Consider the following 16,107-nt stretch of genomic DNA (forward strand, 5'->3'; position numbering starts at 1 on the left):
GCCGCCGCGATGCTACCGCATATGTACTAACATATGCGGCCAGCATCGGGCTGCGGTAACGGAGACCCCCGGGATACCTGTGATGTTGGCTGCGGGGGTCTCCGTCACCTCCCGGCGGCTGCCAGCGTCCCCCTGTGTCTCCTCCTCCCCCCTGAAGCCGGATGTCCTGCCGGCTGTCACACCAGGGGGAGGAGGAGGTTAAAGGAGGACGGGAGGGGGTGGGCGCGCGGACGTCGGACGGCGGGCGGCGAAAGAAGCCCATAGGCTTCTATAGGGTATCGCCACCCTCTGGGTGGCGATACCCTCCCTTGCGAAAACGGGGCGGACGGGTATTGATACATTGGAAAATGCGGTAAAACGGGTGTTTTACCGCATTTTCCTGTTAGTACATCCCGCCCCTTATGTTAAATGTGTCCCCCGGCTGTGGCATGACACCGCTGGCTGTTGGAGCCCGGTGCTGGTTCCAAAATACGGGGGACCCCCAGTTGTTTTGTCCCCTGTATCTTTGGAACCAGGACAGGTCCAAGAGCCTGGGGCTGGTTTCAGAAATACAGGGGACCCCTATCTTTTTTGTCCCTCATATTTTTAGAACCAGGACCAGCTAAATCAGTTCGGGGCTGGTTTGGCTCAGGAGGGGGGACCAAAACCTGCACTTTACCATGTATACAAAATTTTTCAAACACGCGATTTAGTGTGATTTCGGAACCTTACCAAAAATCTTGTTCTATTACATGTCACCCAAAAAAGGTCTGTTTTGTGGTTGGGGCATTTTATTTCAATATTAACTAACTACAGGTGTGTTGGAAATAAATGGAAAAGCAAAAGTAGACTTTTATCCTATTGTGCAACAATAAAAGTAAAGGGGCACAGACACACACACGGGGCGATTTTAGATGGCTTAGAAATGGAGCATGGATCGCTCTGTGTGTATGCCCTGCAGCGATGGCGATGCGGTCCCGCGCATCGCTATCTCCCGCAGGAAAAGCCAGTGCTTGCACCGCGATGTGTGCCGAGCGATCGTGCCGAAGAACGTCTCTCAGCCAAAAAGCCGAGTCACCACGTCTGTATTCCCGTTAACAATGACACATATATAACACAATTACCCTATAGAATTGTGATGTAAGATAAACCCTTTACTTACTGTTTAGCTGAGTACACTGGATGGGAGATTATTGTGGATCTGTGTTATGGCCGATTGGGGCAACCTTAATTGCTTAAATGAAGCCAGTGCCCACAAATAGGCCACAACTAACCCAATGCCTCATACCTCAGAGCCAAGAGCGGACACAACTGTTATAACCCAATACACAGCTTACAGAACACAGCCAAACCAACCATTAACCCCCCCCCCCCGCAGCATGACATCACCAGCCATTCCTAAGCAGTGGCTCTTCAGAGTTATAGCCCTCAAAATAGTGACTCCTACCCTCACTGTGATTGGCACAGACTGTGACACCACCCTGTGTGACATCACACACAAACGCTACATAAACCAATGTGGGTATCTACAGAAGGGTCTACATCAGGGCTGGCCAACACCGGCCCTCCAGATGTTGATGAACTACACATCCCAGCATGCCTTGCATCCGTTTCAGCATGGCCACATAGCAAAACTAATGCAAAGCATCCTGGGATGTGTAGTTCACTAACATCTGGAGGCAGGGCCGGCGCTACCCACTCAGCAGCTCCTGCAAAGCAGGGAGGCGCCATGCTGAAAAGGCGCTGTCTCCCTCCCTGCTCTGCTCAAGCTGCCTCAGCCCTCACTGTCACTGCCTCAACACAAGAGTTAAACAACAAAAGAACAGTGAGTCTTTTATTATACATGTTTATAACAATTTTTTTAATAATTGTAGATTTTTTTTAATTAATTTAGACACTTTTTAAGTAATGGGCTGGCTTATGTGCCTAAAGGTTGCCATACACACTGTAATAGCAGCGTGTGATGCGATGTGCGCTCCTGCGGGCATCGCACAGTACAAAAAGTATGTGCTGCACATTTTGTACTGCTGTGCGATGCGATCTAGCCCATAATGTATGCGATTCTCGCAGCGTGTATGGGCACCTTTAGTGCCTGCAACATTTTGCGGACACAGCACTGAGATGCTGTATGCATACATGTACATGCACCCGTGATCCTCCATAGGATCGCATGTTGCATACGCTTCCACAATCGGGCTGCAGCTTGTTGCAATGGCAATGTGAAAGGGCGCAAAATGTATGGTTTGCAGGAGGGAGCCGGACACCCTAACACCGGCCCTGTCTGGAGGGCCGGTGTTGCCCAGCCCTGGTCTACATAATAGTGTTCATTCTAGCACCCGCCATCTTTGAAAACCCATGCAGTTCCTCTTCCCTGCCTGGGGTGTCGCTGTCTGCTGTAGAGCTTGTAGCACAGTGTGGTCTGTATATTAGCACTGATATGCAAACTAGACCTGTGCTAGAAACACCACAGCAGACAGCGACACCCCAGGCAGGGAAGAGGAACTGCATGGGATTTCAAAGATGGCAGGTGCTAGAATGCACACTATATAAGAACCTTGGTTAATAACTATTGTAGCAAAAAAGGTTGGACTTTCCTTTACTCGTCCCGTTCTCAGTGTTACAGTAAAGGGCAGGTGGCAAATGATGATAGTCTTCAGCAAACGTACCTGAGGAGATGGTCGCCATCGGCACTCACTCCAAGAAGCAAGGCGAGCAAAGGTGTGTGTGCAGCTGGCGGAGGGCAAGTGGCAGTAGGGTGCAAGCGGCTGCAGGTGAGCTGTTTGATTGCAGAGTGCGGGTAAGAAAAACAAAGAGACGGAAATCAGGGCAATATGGAAATCCAACGGACTGCTCCATAATACAAAGACACGGTAGACTGGACTAACACAACATGGGACACAAACAAACACAGTATCGCACCAACGATACAACGCACATTACCCTACACCACATGACATGACACACAAATACATATTATGGTACCACAATATAACATACAGTACACAGGCCCAACACCACGTGACACAAGGAAACATAGTACAACACCACAATATAACACAGTGCACAGGCCCCCAACACCACATGTTGTATAAGGAAATACATAAGTACAGCACCACAATATAACACACAGTGCACAGGCCCAACACCACATGTTGTATAAGGAAATACATAAGTACAGCACCACAATATAACACACAGTGCACAGGCCCAACACCACATGTTGTATAAGGAAATACATAAGTACAGCACCACAATGTAACACACAGTGCACAGGGTCAAAACCACGTGACAGAAATATATAGTAAGGTGCCACAATATTACACACAGTGCACAGGCATAACACATGTGACATAAGGAAATACAAAAGGTATGGTGCCACAATGTAACACACAGTGCACAGGCCCAACCCCACGTGACATAGTACGGCACAACAATATACAGCACAACAACATAACACACAGCGTCAGTTACAATCCAAGATAACAAAAGTCTCACAATCCAAACATCTCAATGCAGCAGAATCCGTACAAGGAGGGTTAGATTTCCCAAACCTGGTCCTCATGCGTGGGTACGGGATGCTGGTGTTCAGAATACTGACGCCAGCATCCCAACTACCGTCAGGAGACTGTACTGCGAGTTGGCCATGGGGACTGGGTTTGGGAAACATGGAGATACTTCATTAATATTTCTCTCTATACAGGTCGGGTCTCCCTTATCCGTGTATTCCAAAAACCGAAGTATTCCGAAAACCGTGTTTTTTTCAGAATATTTTAGGGTCTCCCCCCCCCCCCCAGCCCCCTTTTTTCATACTTACCTCGTCCCCTGATGTCCACGGTGGCCTCCAGGATCCTTTTCAGCGGCATCTCTGGCCCCAGGGGTGCGTTGCGTGAATGCGCGGGCGTGCCAGTGTTGTCACCGGCGTGCCCGGGCAATCGCGTGATGCCCCCTGGGAACAGAGATGCTGCTGAAGAGGATCTTAAAGGCCACCGTGGATGTCAGGGAACCATCGGGGCACCACTAGGTAAGTATGAAAAATATATATATATTCCAAAATCTGAAAAAAACCTAGTGTTCATTCTAGCACCCGCCATATATGAAAACCCATGCAGTTCCTCTTCCCTGCCTGGGGTGTCGCTGTCTGCTGTAGTGTTTCTAACACAGTATGTCTGTATATGAGCACTGATATATAAAAACCAGACCTGTGCTGGAAACACCAAAGCAGACAGTGACACCCCAGGCAGGGAAGAGGAACTGCATGGGTTTTCAAATATAGTGGGTACTAGAATGAACACTAAAACCCTTATCCAAAATGCTTGTGGTCCCGTGCCTTTCGGATAAGGGATACTCAACTTGTATATGTCTAGTGTCCATTAGTCTCCAAAACACTGCCATCTGCTGGCAGAAAAATGAAACTACATCTCATTCTCACACATGCACAAACACAGAAGGTAGCAGGCTAGCTTTCAAAGCTTTTGCTTTGAGAGGGCTTACACACACACACACACACACACACACACAACAAGTGGTTTACAGCATCATACATACATACATACGGCACACATTGGAACAATAGACAGAATGTAACATTACAGTAACTGAAAGACTAAAAAAAGAGCACAGGTGACAATTAGCAGCACAATGCCCAGTACACAATACAGGTGAGACGTAGGGAAGCAGAGGAGTTATCTGTGTACTACCAGGGGCGGCAGCTGTTGGGACAGGTGAGCGAATCCATGTGAGGAGAGATGCAAGTATAGACGGTCGCTCTGTAGGAGATCTGTAATTAACATGCGAGAGAAGAGGACCCTGCTCCAAGGATCTTATAATCACACACACACAAACACACACACACACACACACACACACTCCTGTCGTTAAGGCAATCATCCGACAGGGCGTGCAGCAGTTAAAATTGTGTTTATTCCCAAAATTCCAATGATTCCGTCAGATTTGCCATTTGAATATACAGTTGGAGCCGCTGTCTGGCAGATTTCAGTAGCTGGTGAGCGCTGGTGTAGGGCAGGCTCGCTCGTACCATTGCCGAGAATAGGGCATGTGCGCGCCCCATTCTGCCATTCCGCGCATGGCGATAGTTGTGCCGGGAGCAGCTATAATGAGAGCGCCTCCATCTGTAGGTCCTAATTCAGACCAGATCGCTCAGCTGCGAATTTGCTGGCCTGCCGATTATTGATAGACTGTGCACGCTTAGGACCGTAGCACACATGTGCAATGCTGTCCTGCGGTAAAATCCTGTGTATGACTCTGAAGGTATTCACAGGCTGGCACAGGGCAGGATTTCACAGGATACTGCAAATAAGCAGACGTGCGACCAGGACGGAATCAGGCCCATAATCGCTTACAATTTCCCATTGGGATAGGTTTTGGAATGACAATAAAAGGGTAACATCAGTCGTTTAGCATAGTCGGTGTACAATTGCGCAGTAATAGAGTTTACAACAAGCTATTTACAGACTGAAGAAATAAATCAAGAGATAAATCCATTTTGGTACTTGTGTATTATCACGGCACCCACTATGGCATTTGCGTAGTGGGCTATTCAGGGTAGTGAAATCGCATTGCATGCCATTATTGTATGTAATGTATTGACTGGTCTAAGTCAGTGAATACATTAAAAAGAATTTCTCCCATAATGTCATTTAGTTTGGACCCCCTCTCCCCCACTATCCACGTCATCCCGAAGCGTGGCGAGCGCAGCGAGCCCCGTCCACCCAACCTTTTCATACCTCCACTATCCACATCAGCGTGGAGTTGATTTTATACAGTGCCCGAAGCATGGCGAGCCCGGCGAGGGGATGCTCAATACATGTAACATAATACGTGTGCGCTCGCCACACTATACAAAATCAACTCCACGCCGACGTGGATAGTGGGGTTATGTAAAGGTCGGACGGACACATCCCGCCACCGCTCGCCACTCTTTGGGATGACATCGATACTGAGGGTGGTGCGTAAATAAATGCCATTATAATTAATAAAATTGCATCGCATCGCACGCCATACAATAATGGCATGTGATGCGATTTCACTACGTTTGCGTACGTAGTTAAATCGGGCGCCGTGCTAATACACAAGTACCTACATTTTTACTACAGAAAATTTTAGGAACGATGGGTGAAGAAGTGACACAATAATAAAAAAAAATATGAGAAAGAAAATTAATATTACAGATAGGTACTACTAGTGCTTATCATACTAACTCCGCTGCTAACCGCCTGCGTCCGCCTGTTCTGTAGAAACACCATAATGATGTGAGTAATCGCATTGCGCTCCGAGCCCTTAGCGCCGGTTCCTCAGAACTTCCCCTCACAGAACACATCACAACACGTCACCCGGCCTCACACATTCCTCTCGTTCTACATACACAGTCCATAGCAATACCATATCCCCTCAGGGCACCCCTCAGCCACAGTCACATATGGAAGTATGTGGGAGAGCCCATGAAATGCATCAGGGATGCGGCTTACTCCTATATGTCCCATCAGCAGAATACATAGGGTTTCTCATCTGTAGTATATACAGTGGACATTCTATTACACATTACTCCTTCTATTATACATGTTGGGGGTGTAGTGTCCTATGTCTGTATAGGTTGTAATAGATGTATTATGGTCAGCGGTCAGGACATGTTGGGGGTTTAGTGTCCTATGTCTGTATAGGGTGTAATAGATGTATTATGGCCAGTGGTCAGGACATGTTGGAGGTGTAGTGTCCTATGTCTGTATAGGGTGTAATAGATGTATTATGGGCAGTGGTCAGGACATGTTGGGGTGTAGTGTCCTATGTCTGTATAGAGTGTAATAGATGTATTATGACCAGCGGTCAGGACATGTTGGGGTGTAGTGTCCTATGTCTGTATAGAGTGTAATAGATGTATTATGGCCAGTGGTCAGGACATGTTGGGGTGTAGTGTCCTATGTCTGTATAGGGTGTAATAGATGTATTATGGGCAGCGGTCAGGACATGTTGGGGGTGTAGTGTCCTGTGTCTGTATAGGGTGTAATAGATATATTATGGTCAGCGGTCAGGACATGTTGGGGGTGTAGTGTCCTGTGTCTGTATAGGGTGTAATAGATGTATTATGGCCAGTGGTCAGGACATGTTGGGGTGTAGTGTCCTGTGTCTGTATAGGGTGTAATAGATGTATTATGGCCAGTGGTCAGGACATGTTGGGGTGTAGTGTCCTATGTCTGTATAGGGTGTAATAGATGTATTATGGTCAGCGGTCAGGACATGTTGGGGTGTAGTGTCCTATGTCTGTATAGAGTGTAATAGATGTATTATGGCCAGCGGTCAGGACATGTTGGGGGTGTGGTGTCCTATGTCTGTATAGGGTGTAATAGATGTATTATGGACGGCGGTCAGGACATGTTGGGGTGTAGTGTCCTATGTCTGTATAAGGTGTAATAGATGTATTATGGCCAGTGGCATTATGGCCAGCGGTCGGGACATGTTGGGGTGTAGTGTCCTATGTCTGTATAGGGTGTAATAGATGTATTATGGCCAGCGGTCAGGACATGTTGGGGTGTAGTGTCCTATGTCTGTATAGGGTGCAATAGATGTATTATGGCCAGCGGTCAGGACATGTTGGGGTGCAGTGTCCTATGTCTGTATAGGGTGCAATAGATGTATTATGGCCAGCGGTCAGGACATGTTGGGGTGCAGTGTCCTATGTCTGTATAGGGTGTAATAGATGTATTATGGCCAGCGGTCAGGACATGTTGGGGTGCAGTGTCCTATGTCTGTATAGGGTGCAATAGATGTATTATGGCCAGCGGTCAGGACATGTTGGGGTGCAGTGTCCTATGTCTGTATAGGGTGCAATAGATGTATTATGGCCAGCGGTCAGGACATGTTGGGGTGCAGTGTCCTATGTCTGTATAGGGTGTAATAGATGTATTATGGCCAGCGGTCAGGACATGTTGGGGTGTAGTGTCCTATGTCTGTATAGGGTGCAATAGATGTATTATGGCCAGCGGTCAGGACATGTTGGGGGTGTAATGTCCTATGTCTGTATAGGGTGCAATAGATGTATTATGGCCAGCGGTCAGGACATGTTGGGGGTGTAGTGTCCTATGTCTGTATAGGGTGTAATAGATGTATTATGGCCGGTGGTCAGGACATGTTGGGGGTGTAGTGTCCTATGTCTGTATAGGATGTAATAGATGTATTATGGCCAGCGGTCAGGACATGTTGGGATGTAGTGTCCTATGTCTGTATAGGATGTAATAGATGTATTATGGGCAGCGGTCAGGACATGTTGGGATGTAGTGTCCTATGTCTGTATAGGGTGTAATAGATTTATTATGGCCAGCGGTCAGGACATGTTGGGGTGTAGTGTCCTATGTCTGTATAGGATGTAATAGATGTATTATAGCCAGTGGTCAGGACATGTTGGGGTGTAGTGTCCTATTTCTGTATAGGGTGTAATAGATGCATTATGGCCAGTGGTCAGGACATGTTGGGGTGTAGTGTCCTATGTCTGTATAGGGTGTAATAGATGTATTATGGCCAGCGGTCAGGACATGTTGGGGTGTAGTGTCCTATGTCTGTATAGGGTGTAATAGATGTATTATGGCCAGCGGTCAGGACATGTTGGGGTGTAGTGTCCTATGTCTGTACAGGGTGTAATAGATGTATTATGGTCATGGCCAGTGGTCAGGACATGTTGGGGTGTAGTGTCCTATGTGTTTATAGGGTGTAATAGATGTATTATGGCCGGTGGTCAGGACATGTTGGGGTGTAGTGTCCTGTGTCTGTATAGAGTGTAATAGATGTATTATGGCCAGCGGTCAGGACATGTTGGGGTGTAGTGTCCTATGTCTGTATAGGGTGTAATAGATGTATTATGGCCAGTGGTCAGGACATGTTGGGGGGTAGTGTCCTATGTCTGTATAAGGTGTAATAGATGTATTATGGTCAGTGGTCAGGACATGTTGGGGGGTAGTGTCCTATGTCTGTATAGGGTGTAATAGATGTATTATGGTCATGGCCAGTGGTCAGGACATGTTGGGGTGTAGTGTCCTGTGTCTGCATAGGGTGTAATAGATGTATTATGGTCAGCGGTCAGGACATGTTGGGGTGTAGTGTCCTAGGTCTGTATAGGGTGTAATAGATGTATTATGGCCAGTGGTCAGGTCATGTTGGGGTGTAGTGTCCTATGTCTGTATAGGGTGTAATAGATGTATTATGACCAGCGGTCAGGACATGTTGGTGTGTAGTGTCCTATGTCTGTATAGGGTGTAATAGATGTATTATGGTGAGTGGTCAGGTCATGTTGGGGTGTAGTGTCCTATGCCTGTATAGGGTGTAATAGATGTATTATGGGCAGCAGTCAGGACATGTTGGGGTGTAGTGTCCTATGTCTGTATAGGGTGTAATAGATGTATTATGGCCAGTGGTCAGGACATGTTGGGGTGTAGTGTCCTGTGTCTGTATAGGGTGTAATAGATGTATTATGGCCAGCGGTCAGGAGATGTTGGGGGTGTAGTGTTCTATGTCTGTATAGGGTGTAATAGATGTATTATGGCCATCGATCAGGACATGTTGCGGCTGGCGGGGGATGGCGAATCTTCCGCCATCCCCTGCAATAGCGAGAGGCGCTCCATCTGTACACCTACTACGCCCTATACAGACATAGGACACTATGTGATAGCTTTCACTAGGAACATGGGTAGGGGAGATTAAAGTCTCCTCATGTGTTCCGGAACATTCTGTTTTTTGCTACATGCCCAGACCATACATATTCTCTCCCTCCTTTTCTCCCTGGTGACAGGTGTCACAGGCAGCCCCCCGGACAGGACACCCCCTGAACCGGTCACTACAAGCTCCGGAATGACAGAAATTGATGACCGGCACCTGTCTGGTCCAGCGTTCCGGGGTCCTGTACGGTGTCATTTTTTTTTTACCCACACCCTAGAAGATGTTTTAATTCAAATTCCGGTGCCGCCTCCAAGGCTGGGTGACTGCACCCCTTGCACACTCTTGCACCAGGTATAGGACTGGTGCAACAATGTGCTGACACAGGTGTCGGCTACTATCACAAGCAGATGTATGGGGCTGCATGGAGGCAAAACACATTTCTGATAACTCCATGCGGACGACTTCCGTGACTGTATCCGGAACTTTATTTGAATTTCAAGTAAAAAAGATGGTACTTGTGTATGATCACGGCGCCCGAATAGTTTACGTACGGCGGCGCTGGGATTGCATTGCATGTAATCGCATCTGATTTGCGTGCGATGCGATGGTACTTGTGCAGTTTCACAGCAACCCTACCCGCAGATCATGCGATTTGATTGCGTGTGATGCGATGCGATGGCAATGCGATTTAGCACACCCCCACTATCAACGTCACCCCGAAGCGTGGCGAGGGCAATGAGCCCCGCGAGGGGACGCGGTACTCATCCTCCTGACATTTTTGCCCCCACTATCCACGTCGCATGGAGTTGATTTTATAAAGTGCGGCGAGCGCAGCGAGCCACCGAGCCCAAAGCGTGGCAAGCGCAGCGAGCCCCGCGAGGGGACTCGGAATACACAGCAAGTAATCCGCGTGTCTGCTCACCACGCTTTGGGCTCGGTGGCTCGCTGCGCTCCCCACACTTTATAAAATCAACGGTACTTGTGAGTTATCCGGGCGTCCGATTTTTAAATCGGGTCGGATCGGGACATCGCATCGCATCGCATGCGACCATCGGATGCGATGCGATGCGATGCGATGCCCCGATTTTTCCATAGGAATCAATGTTAAAATGGACTGAGTCCATTTTAACATGGAATTCAATGGGAAAAAGGGGTCCTTTTCATACCCCTACTATCCAAGTGGGCATGGAGTTGGATATAAACCTGTGGCGAGCGTAGCGAGCCACCGAGCCCGAAGCGTGGCGAGCGTAGCGAGGCCCGCGAGGGGACACGGAATACCGTCCCCTCGCGGGGCTCGCTTCGCTCGCCACGCTTCGGGCTCGGTGGCTCGCTACGCTCGCCACAGGTTTATATCCAACTCCATGCCCACTTGGATAGTAGGGGTATGAAAAGGACCCCTTTTTCCCATTGAATTCCATGTTAAAATGGACTCAGTCCATTTTAACATTGATTCCTATGGAAAAATCGGGTCATCGCATCCGATGGTCGCATGCGATGCGATGCGATGCGATATCGTATCGCATCGCATCTGATTGTATGCCTTAACTTAAGGCATACAATCAAAAAATCGGACGCCCAGATAACTCACAAGTACCAAATCAACTCCACGCCGACGTGGATAGTGGAGGTATGAACAGGTCGGGAGGATGCGTACCGCGCCTGCTCGCCACACTTCGGGGTGACGTGTATAATGGGGGGTGCTAAATCGCATTGCATCGCATCGCATGCAATGTGATCCGAGGGCAGGGGTGCTGTGAAACGGCACAAGTACCATCGCATGCGATCCCAGAGTACCATACTACGCTGAATAGGACACTACGTTAACTAATTAACGGGCGCCGTGATAATACACAAGTACCAAAAAGACAATTTTTGCCCTCATTTTTAAACATAATCATTTTTGTCAATAGTTCAACACAAAAGGTCACATTTGTGGCAGCAGAAATAACCCATTATTATTTATACATCACCAACAATGATCGCCTTATAACGCATAGCTCATGTGAGGCCAATATACACTGTATATACACCATGACGGTATAAGTGATCGCCATCTGTAATCTGTACAATGCCGCGGGATAAAACAAGCATGCGTTACTAATGCACCATCTCTCCCGGCCCGTGGGCAGGAATCGCAGCTGCCAGGGATAAGTTTGTTTAATTTCTCCTCTTCAAGGAAGTTATTCCAACAAACTGGGCCTCTCGCCACCCCTCCCGGGGGCTTCTGGGTAATCTGCACCACCCAAAATAAACTAATGCCTGGATAGAACAGAAAGCTGATCGCAGCTCCCCCACCAGCAGGGAGGAGGTTAATCAGAGCTGTCAGTCTGCCCCACCCTTAATGTCGCCCTCCTGTGAGATAGGACACCCCGCAGTGCCTGAGAAGTTTGGGGTATAAGGCCAGTGGGCGGGGTGGCAGCTGCGGGGAAGGGGTGTGTGAGGCAGTCAGACTGGGGAACTGCCACTCTCGCCCTAGTGACACAAAGTATCAGAGGATTAATACTCACAATTGTAGGGTATCCAGTGGCTGGCAATCTGTCTCCTCCCTGGGCGATGCTCTCTGTCCCCCTGTATATGTATAGCAGGATATATATATATATGTGTGTGTGTGTGTATATATATGTATACAGTGTATGTATCCCTGCTGCAGAAGCTTGCTACTTTGTGTCAGCCCCTCTCACCCTCCCTCATTGCAGTGTGGACAGGGCTGGGGGCGGGGCTAGCAGGGGATGTGGCCCATACCAGGGGGGGGGGGGGATCTTAAAGCTACAGCTGCTGCAAAACACTGCAGTCTCCAGCTGATTTCTGCTCATCCTCTCTTACTGCAGGCCTGTTAATAATCAGGCCTGCAGCCTACACGCTTCCGTCTGCTTGTGTTTCCTGGGCCCCAACGTGTCCTTCTGTTATAGATATATGTATATATGGCACCGCAAGGGTTCTGCAGCGCTGTATACTGTAGGCTAAGTTCTATGTAGTGATCCCCTCATTGTACAGCTCTGCAAAACGTGTCAGTACCTGATAAATGAAGAAGGGGGGGGGGGGGGGGGGAGAGATACACCTAAGGTCGACATGCATTGTGTCGTCCACTGATGCCATGGGCTTAGGTCGACATGGGGTTTGGACAATGGGTCAGTAGGTCGACGCAGGCATTAGATCAACATGGGCAATTGCTGCCTTGTGATTCAGTTGTGTCCTGATACTTACACTGTGATCCTTATGCAGGTCCATTCACATGGCCGTGTGCGTTCGTACCGGGCTGATGTTTTCGCTGGGTGCACATCACATCTGCAGCTGCAAATGCTGATGGTGATAAATCGGTCCCACATTTATATCAGTGCACAGAATGAAACGATGAATTGTAATGTTAAAAAGGTAAAACCATACAGATTTATAAATGTAAAATCATGCTTCTGAAATCGATGTCATCAAGCCCCGCCCCCAGCGCAACAAATACCGCATTTTACTGGGTTGACAAGAAGGGGCAGGGCTAAAATTAGACGATTGTCCGCCAATCACGATATTGGAACGGCTGAGCGACGGAGATGCGGTGGGTCAGGGGGCTCACTGGAAGCTTACTAAAGCTTCTACAATAGATAAGTTGAGATGTTGCTGATAGCAACCAATAAGATCAAGGGCCTTATTCTGGTTCACTCCTTCTGGCAAATTCTTTCTTAGATGGACAAAACCATGTGCACCGCAGGTGGGGCAGATGTAACATGTGCAGAGAGAATTAGATTTGGGTGAGTTATTTTGTTTCTGTGCAGGGTAAATACTGACTGCTTTATTTTTACACTACAATATAGATCTCACTTTGAAGTCAAACCCCACCCAAATCTAACTCTCTGCACAAGTAACATCTACCCCACCTGCAGTGCAGCATGTTTTTTTCCATCTAAGAAGGAATTTGCCAGAAGGAGTGAACCAAAATAACCCCCTATATCATGCAATACAGATAGATGCAATGTCATTGGTTGCTATTGGCAATTTCATCTTTAGAAGCTTTAGTACATAGTATTCCTGCATTTGATCTAAAATGAGTGTTTCATGACTGCATTTCTCAGACCATTATAATCATTATTACCCTATACAAATCCATTTAACCCTTTGACTGCCAACATCTGTGAGCGATGTGCCAAATATCCACCAAAAATGCCAGCGCCGCTCACATTTGTTATATAAATTCAAATTAAAAAAATGTAAAAAAACGATTCAATTTCCTATATAAGGTGACGTTACAGGTCATTACGATGAATACAAAGATTTGCTTGCCCCATTTCCACCCCTACAAATTCACTCGGCACTCAGAGGGTTAATATATATGGAAGAAGAGAAAGGTGAGGGATGAGACAGGTGGGGAAGGGCCTGGAATGGATGTATCCTGCCTGGACATAACAGGAACGACCCCACCGATGATCCGAATACCCAGGAACCAGTTTCACTTCCTCTATAACAAATAAATGGTAGCGCAGCTCAGATGACTTTCTTCTATGTAGAATTGAGTGGGGAGCGCACCTGTATAGCGGACTCCCCCTCCCCCCGGGTATGTGTGCTGTGCGCTTACAGCTCAGCTTTCATATGGACACAAAGGGATGGGAATAAGACTTGCAAATATGTTCTGCGGGGATCAACTGCGTGGGAATGGGGTGGGGACGGCTGGGGCGGCTGCGGCTGGGTTTGTATAGTACACAAATGTTTATCTATCGATTGCAGCATGGGTACTGGGCCAGGGGCAATGAGGGCATTGCCAGCGCCAGGGACTCACTACAGGGCACCCAGGCTGCAATTTTACCGCAATCATTCCTGGGGGTATGAGCAATATGTCGACATATATTTGGTCGTCTACTAAAAATCGACAGGGATTAGGTCGACATGGCTAAGGTTGACAGGGTCAGTAGGTTGACACAAAACATTAGGGCGACAATGGGAAGGTTGGCAGTCAAAAGGTTGACATGCGGTTTTCACGTTTTTGTGTGACAAATGTCGACACAAGTCGTCGTGGACACCGTATCAGTGTATGCTTTGGGCACGGTGCTTCGCTGTTTTATATTCTCCCTCCACACCCTAGTGGATGGTAGGGTATGAAATACCACCCGTCGGCTAAAGAAACCCGTCAAAAACTCATGTCGACCTTCTCATTGTCAACCCAATGCTTGTGTCGACGTTCCGAGCCATTTTCCGGGTGATTCTCACGTGAGCAATAGAGGTGTCCTTGGGAGTGCGGAATGGGCGCCATGTTCCCGGAGACCGGATCATGTGCTGCAGACTTGCAAAACTCAAACAACTTTCACTAAAAGGGGGATACGGTCATTGGGCCACCAGCAAGTTGTTAGACAGTCATTAGGTCGACACCATTAGGTTGACATGCATTTAGGTTGACAGGGTCATTAGGTCGACATGGGTTAGGCCGACATGGGGTTTTGCACAGTTTTTTTGAGCCGACGTGCTGACGAGTGGTATTTCATGCCCTACCATCCACGCAGGGCTGGACAACACCGGCCCTCCAGATGTTAATGAACTACACATCCCAGGATGCTTTGCATTAGTTTTGCTATGTCGCCATGCTGAAACTGATGCAAGGCATGCTGGGATGTGTAGTTCATTAACATCTGGAGGGCCGGTGTTGCCCAGCCCTGCTAGGGCGTGGTGGAAGAATAAAATAGTGTGCCGAGCGTAGTGAAGCACCGTGCCCGAAGAAGCATAGCGAGCAAAGCGAGGGGCTGTGGTTGACCTCCAACTGTGCCCATGTCGACTGTGTCAACATTCGGGTAAAAAAAAACTGTGAAAAAAGCCATGTGAACCTTGCGACCTAACCCATTTATCTACCTAAACCCATGTCGACATACAACCCTGTTGATCCAACGGTTTTGACCTACTGACTGTCGACTTAAGTCGGGTCGACAATACGATCCACACCCCTGCTTACTAACCCTAGTAATCCATTCTGCCATTATTCAGCTAACCTCTGATGCACACAGCTGGGACGCCAGCTTACCTGTCCTGTATGTATTGAGGTTGTATTTCAGGACGGAGTTATTGTCATTTATCTACTACTAGATGAGGGGTGTGGCCAATGGGAGGGGGGTGCAGCCTGTGTGCAGGCGGCCGACCATCTGGGGGGGGGGGGGTGAAACACCCGCTCAGGGAGAGAGAGGACAGGCTGCTGTCGCAGCTGTCTCTCTCCACCGCTCAGCACTCGGCGCTGAGCAGCATGTGCTGGGCTGGGGAGAGACGCTGTGCTGCAGCAGGAGCCTGCCCTCTCTACTCCCACATACGAGGGGACGCAGTACACTAATTGAGGGCCAGCCCATAAAAAAGTGAAGTCATGTCAACCTTTTATCAAAGTCAACTTAATGGCTGTCGACCTAGATATTGTCTGTGAGCTATTCCACACCCCAATCTAACACAGCTCATGAGGCGTTTATTTACTAAAATGGGAGTTCTATTAAAGATGGGATGTTGCTATAGGCA

At 48.1% G+C, this 16,107-nt stretch overlaps 1 protein-coding gene across 1 annotated transcript in view; it reads right to left on the minus strand.

The window, feature by feature from the left end:
• CAPN11 (calpain 11) overlaps positions 1-12,354 on the minus strand; it is a 44,171-nt gene extending 31,817 nt beyond the window's left edge. Inside the window, 2 exon segments of the mRNA XM_083175398.1 lie at positions 2,646-2,755; positions 12,147-12,354. Of these exon segments, the coding sequence (XP_083031524.1) occupies positions 2,646-2,664 (19 nt within the window). The 5' untranslated portion in view covers positions 2,665-2,755; positions 12,147-12,354.
• Positions 12,355-16,107: the final 3,753 nt, after the last annotated feature.

The sequence above is a fragment of the Crinia signifera genome, chromosome 3 (genome assembly GCF_055691185.1).
Source record: "Crinia signifera chromosome 3, ASM5569118v1, whole genome shotgun sequence".
Lineage (NCBI taxonomy): Eukaryota > Metazoa > Chordata > Amphibia > Anura > Myobatrachidae > Crinia > Crinia signifera.